The sequence below is a fragment of the Littorina saxatilis genome, linkage group LG1 (assembly GCF_037325665.1).
Source record: "Littorina saxatilis isolate snail1 linkage group LG1, US_GU_Lsax_2.0, whole genome shotgun sequence".
NCBI lineage: Eukaryota > Metazoa > Mollusca > Gastropoda > Littorinimorpha > Littorinidae > Littorina > Littorina saxatilis.
The window spans coordinates 81,548,987-81,555,527 of record NC_090245.1 but is presented as its reverse complement, the minus strand read 5'-3'; the positions used below and the strand labels follow the sequence as shown (position 1 = coordinate 81,555,527).

At 40.3% G+C, this 6,541-nt stretch overlaps 1 protein-coding gene across 1 annotated transcript; it reads right to left on the bottom strand.

Annotated features, from left to right (window-relative positions):
• Positions 1-88: 88 nt before the first annotated feature.
• On the bottom strand, positions 89-6,266 carry LOC138981428 (uncharacterized). Its single transcript, XM_070354345.1, has 5 exons — positions 6,143-6,266; positions 3,968-4,202; positions 3,378-3,471; positions 1,947-2,131; positions 89-1,081 (listed from the first exon to the last, which is right to left on the bottom strand). The coding sequence occupies exons 2-5, from the start codon at positions 4,193-4,195 to the stop codon at positions 932-934; spliced, it is 657 nt and encodes a 218-aa protein (XP_070210446.1). The 5' UTR covers positions 4,196-4,202; positions 6,143-6,266; the 3' UTR covers positions 89-931.
• Between the last annotated feature and the right edge of the window lie 275 nt (positions 6,267-6,541).

Sequence of the window (6,541 nt, the reverse complement as noted above, 5' to 3'; positions counted from 1 at the left end):
ACACACACACACGCGCGCACGCACGAACGCACACACACACACACACACGTACTCACATCAAAACACAATTCCACAGGGGACACACAAATATTGTTAACAAAATTGTTTTTATTGTGAACACCAATCATCTTAAAATCAGAGACCTTTTCCTTCAGACAGAACAAACATAATATCACTCACACAAACGCACAATAAATCGATAAATAGAATATTGTAAATTCTTTATTTTGTCTTTCATCCAAAGATTAAATCGATGAAACAAAACAAATCTCCACAGAAACACAGAAAGCGTGGCATGAGACAAGATGATTCACAAAGCCCAGTTCGGGTATTCTACTCGAATGCATAGTTTACGTCGATTGAAACTTTCATTCGTTTTTGAAAGTGTATCGCTCAAAGTTTTAAGTACACTGTTGCCGCGATAGTGGTGCAAATTGAAATGGTTAGTGGGACAGGTATGTGTCAAGAAGAAAAGTATGATACTGTGATATACTAGGAATATAAAAGAATGATACAGTTTTCCCCATACCTCATTGAAGACATTTTACATATTCCAAATACATGTGTATGTACGCTAACGAGCGTGAATTTCTATTAAAACTCCTACAAAACTCACAAAAGCATTCATAGCTCATATTCAGAATCTTTGCAACGGGTTCAGGCGTGATTCTTGACTTATGTGCTGGATTCGAATCAAATGATTACCTTGGAAACATTCATATCTCCTCTGGTCATCAGGGCATGACAGTAAAACTTCAAGGTGAACCAAGCTATACAAAATGATTGTGCTTATGATGCTAAAATGTATATGCAAAAGCTCACAACTTTACACAATTTTACATGCCGAAATACAGTCTAAGCTCAGACAAACAAAACAAACATTCTCACACAGACTTAACTTTATGGTAAAAATACTAGAAAAACGATTAATTTATGCTTCTAAATCATCCTTCTTCATGTCATTAGCAGACAATTCATATTTCTTCACTTCCTGTGTGGTGCATTCTGCGATTCTGATTGGTCGTCTTGGGGTCTGGAAGTCTGCGCCGGGTCCCATCCTGTTGATGGTTCTCAGAATGTTCTGCAAAAAGAAATCAGTTGATGATTATCCAAAGATGATAAACAATGTGCATTTATCACTTGATTTACTTTTTTTCATTTTCATCCCAGTGGAAAGCTAGCAGCAACAGAGTCGCGCTACCCAGGTGTATGCTGTTTTAGGTGTAATCAGCCACCTGAACTTATGGCAGAATGACCGAGGCCTTTTACGTGCCACAGTGGTGACACGGGGGTGTAACATGGGTATTGTCTCTGAGTCTGCACATACAGTTGACCTGTGTCCGCCCAGGCCCGGATTCAAGCCTGCGACCCTAAGATCACAAGTCCAGTGCTGTACCACCTGAGCTACCGGATACTTTCCAGGTAACCTTTAGGTGTCTCATTTCAAGTAATAATAATACTGCTAATAATAATAATAATAATAATAATAATAAGGGTATTTATAGGGCGCAAATCCTAAAATAGTTTTAAGCGCCTTACAATCTTAAATATAATAATCTCAATAACAGAAACAATACACAACATAAGCGCCTTAAATCAATCTTAAATATAATAATCCTAATAACAGCAACAATACACATTAAAAACAAATACACCTTAAATAAATGGAAACACAATCAAAAGATCCTGAAGTTGAGCACAACCCATCGATATATTCTACAACTAATTACCAGTAAAATGAAAGTCAACCCTTTTGTCTGCACAGGTTTTACCCATCATTCTTACCCGTTAATTGGGCGAATTTGACTTAGCGAAGTCCACTTCACGGAAGCTTGCTGCACGAAGCTTTTACACTGTATTTTCAGTAAAACGACTTCGCGACGTCTTTGCGAAGACAACTTGGGGCTCACTTAAGGAAATCCTTAAGCCTGTGTGCTAATACTTACGAATCCTTTGAGGACCTTGCCGAACGCCACGTGCTTCTTGTCGAGGAAGCGGGATGGGCCTATGGTGATGAAGAACTGGGAGCCGTTGGTGTCCTTGCCGTGGTTGGCCATGGACACGATACCGCCGCTACGGTGACTGATGCTGTAGTTCTCGTCGTTGAAGCGTTGTCCGTAGATGCTGATAGCTAAGGATAAGAATACAGAGATAGTTTTCTAAAAATGTAATGTTGTTATTTTTTTTTTTTTTTAATGTATAGAATGTAATTTAAATCCAATTTACGTCATGTTCTTTTATGCTATTTTATTTATTTATTTATTCGACTGGGGGAGAAGGGGAGGGGAACAGGGGAAGTGTTTCAGTTGACTGTTGGCTGGTTGGTTGATAGTTTGTTTTCTGGCCTGCTTGCTAGGCTGGTTAGTGTGTTGCTGGTCACCTGGTTAGTGTTGAGGGTATAGCTGTTTTAGCTGGTATAAAAGAAGCTTTACGTTTGTTTGTTTCTTTGTTTGTTTGTTTGTTCTACGTTTGGTTTCTCCTTTAGGTCTCTTTCTTTGGCTGTCCTTACCCCTGTGTCTTTCTGTTTTCCTTCGAGTCACACAGTCAACCAATGCTCCTGCTGTGTTATTGTTTGCATGCTTATGGTTGCTGTTTGTTTTCGACATTATGCTACGAAAATTCTCAACTTCAACACTAACACAAATCTGATTACCACTAATTTGTGTAAGTTTGTCTCAACCTAACCCCCCCCCCCCCCCGGCTCCACCCTCTCTCTCTCTCTCTCTCTCTCTCTCTCTCTCTCTCTCTCTCTCTCTCTCTTACTCCGCTCTCTCTTAATTTTCAATATATATTTTTTTTATCAATTGCATTCATTTATTTAAAATAGATTTCTATTCAATTCAATTCAATTGAATTCTCCCCGCCCCTCTCTCTCTCTTTCTCTCTCTCTCTTTCTCTCTCTCTCTCTAGCTCTCTTTATTTCTCTCACTCTCTCACTCTCTCTCTCTCTCTCTCTCTCTCTCTCTCTAGCTCTCTCTTTATTTCTCTCACACACTCTCTCTCTCTCTCTCTCTCTCTCTCTCTCTCTCTCTCTCTCTCTCTCTCTCTAGCTCTCTTTGTTCTCTCTCAATTCAATTCAATTCCCCCCCTCTCTCTTTCTCTCTCTCTCTCTCTCTCTCTCTCTCTCTCTCTCTCTCTCTCTCTAGCTCTCTCTTTATTTCTCTCACTCTCTCTCTCTCTCTCTCTCTCTCTCTTTAGCTCTCTCTTTATTTCTCTCACTCTCTCTCTCTCCTCTCCCTCTCTCTCTCTCTCTCTCTCTCTCTCTCTCACTCACACACACACACACACACACACACACACTCTCTCTCTCTCTCTCTCTCTCTCTCTCTCTCTCTCTCATTCTCATGTTTTACTGTGTTGCTTTTCTTTTTACTCACATCCAGTGCCATCGCCAGTTGTGATGTCTCCACACTGGACCAGCATGTCTTTGACCATACGATGACAGAAGCTGTTCTTGAACGACAGTTTTTGCTGTAAAACAGAACATATTCAAATGTCAGAATAAAACAGAAAACCACGTGCAGTGATACAGCAGGAGATAACAGAAAAGAGTTAGAATCGTAAGTTGAAGCCCAGTGAGAGATGAGGGAGGTCTTTGGTGGGAGGGGGCAGGACTGGTGGGGGGGGGGGGGGAGGTGTGGGGATGGCGGAAGGGGTGTGGTCGTATTATTCAGTTCGTGAATATATCGAATATACATAATCATTTACAGATAGAAAATTGAGGTTAGTCTGCACGGGCGTCTGTCTGGCTTTAAAATTACAATTGTTTTTCATAATACACAATCATTTTTGAAAAAGGGGGAAGCTGCAATCAATGCTCTGCTGTAGTACGCTAACAGGGCTACAGTTCAGCACCTGAGGAACGACACAGTTTATGCGAGTCACGATCAACCATATCACCTCTAAAACGCAAATTCAAAACACACAACTATTACACAACAACCAGAGAGCATTGCAAGATCCTCACGTTATTTCTGGTCCATCCTTCACAAAGGGTTTTGAAGTTGAGGGCGGTGATTGGGGTGGTGTCACCGAACATCCCTATGACGACCTTGCCGCTGATGTCATCGCCCAGACCGTTGTAGTTCTTCACCTCCACCTCCAGAGTGGCTTCGTACGTCACCGTGAAGTTTTTGTCACCGTAGCATAGCGTCACAAGTGACGTCAGCACAGCCATAACACAAAAGGTAGCCATCTTGAATCTGAGGACACAGAGGAATAGGATTGTGTTGTTATGTGCGTTTGGATTATGTGTGTGTGTTGGGCTGTATTCAGACGTCGCGATATAACCTTGAATGGTTGAAAACGACGTTAAACACCAAATAAAGTAAAGAACACCTAAATTTAAGTCGATCAAAGATTCGATTATAATGTACAGAAAAATAGAAGGTTATTTGTTAATGTTCTCAATTCTTTGAAAATAACATGGTAAATGTATGGCTCATAGGTTCCTCTTAAAAAATATATGTAACAGGCTACACGCACCTTTGTGAATGAGAGTTGAACTAGCAAGCTCTGTGTCTAAAAAATTCTTGAAACAAAGGGCACATTATTCTTCCCAATTCATCGTTTCATCTTCATAAAAAATAAATGACTTCTATTCACGAGAATGAAGCAGAAACAAGGGCAAAATAAACACAACTTTCTAAGATATTGCTAAACAAATAGATAATGTCGTGACGACAAGGACAGGATGTGTTTTAGATCATAAAGGTATGTCGGCGTGTGTGTCTGACAAAAAGATCAATTTGACAAGTATGCAGATAGTTAGCTCTTTGCCTGCATGAGGATAAAAAAACACCAATAACCAACATAATATTTAGAATGAATTCCTTGTTCGCTGACAATACACAAAAAATAACAAGTATATGCTCTTTTGTTTATATCATTTCTGACAAAAATGTCAAGCCTTAAAGGCACAGTAAGCCTCCCGTAAACCATCACAGAGCTCCCCGAGCGTCTAAATACAGTACAAGCATACTTCCATTTGAACGCTCACCGAACGGGAACATCCTGGCTGCTTTCTGTCGAGCGTGAGACATTTTCCAAGAATTTATTTTCGTAGACTTGTTCCGTTAACAACAACGGCGCCTCGTTTTTGCGCTAGACCTAACTTTTAAAATCTAAATAATAAATTGACAGCTTGTTACACAAACATTCTTTAATCATAAAAGAATTCGTTTTTCATCAAGACAAGATCAGAACAATTCGAAGTTGTGAAAGTTTAAAAAAAGAAAAGCCCGGAAGCAGGGTCACGCAAGGGTCGTAGCAGACGACGGCCGGTTTATCAGTGCAAATCGCCGTTCCTCTCAACAGTCACAAGCCATCGCTAGAGTTCTTGTGAACCACAGCCGTTGTTTCGTGCATAAAAAAACGTGCTATTGTAGATAAGCTCACGTCGAGTCGCATTCAAATGACTAACTATGACGACTGCATTGTGAAAAGGGAAAACTGGATCACACGGGTTCACGATGGCTCAGGGGTAAGATAAACCACGCAAAAATAAATTCTTTGAAAATTGTTCGCTCTTTACGGAGGGCACCTAGGATGTTCTCAATTGGTGAGTGTTTAAATGAAAGGGTGTTTGTACTGTGTGCAAAAGCCTGACCGTATCTGTGATGGTTTACGGGAGGCTTACTCTGCCTTTAAAGAAAAGCAGCATTGGCAATATTACAATGCTACGCTGTCGATGAAGGTGAAAGAACTCAGGTGCACTGTACTGAATCAACTGAGCAACGTCCAAGTTACAAGCATTGATTAAAAACAAAACTCAACTTTCGCTCAGTTACCATAAAAGATCAAAGCAAATTTCATTGCACTTTCGTCACTCTGAAAACATAGCCACGGTCCTCAAATGCCCTGTACTTTGCTGTAGACTGATGTTTTCTGTTGATTCAATATAACTCATTGAGCATTTTACTTATAAATGTCATTCCACGTGTACACAAAATTAGCATCTCCGCGCAATGGCTGGTTTGCCTTTTCCAAAGACATACTTGTGTTGAATTATATGACGTACATGAGCAAAATTACATTGCAAGTTCAGGCAAAACACTCACCTAATTTCAAGTCTCTCCCTAAAACAAAATTAATTCTAGCATAAGTCAATGATGTTAATTGTCTTAACCGCAGCAGTACTCACCCTGGACGGTAGTGTGTCCCCTGAAAGCGAACAAGAGAAAGTAGAAAGTCCTATCTAACTTTTTAAACAGCGAGTCTATGCCACGAGACACCGTGAGCCGTTCGGACCAATCAGAGACGCGGCATCTGCATACTATGAATAAGGCCTGCCCCAAAATCGACGTCGGCGACACGTTTTCAAGCTTTAAATTTGGACTCGAATACCGGCATGTGCACTGCCGTTTACACGTTGTTGTGATTACCTAACGTTTATTGAGAAAGAAAGTGAATTTCTAAGGTGGAAGTGTCGAAGTGGAGAACAAAATTATTTTGACAACTGATCATGAATAGCTAATGAGCATTTACTGACTTCAATGACTTGCTGAAAGATCATCGTTTCCGTCTTAAAACTGTAAAACTT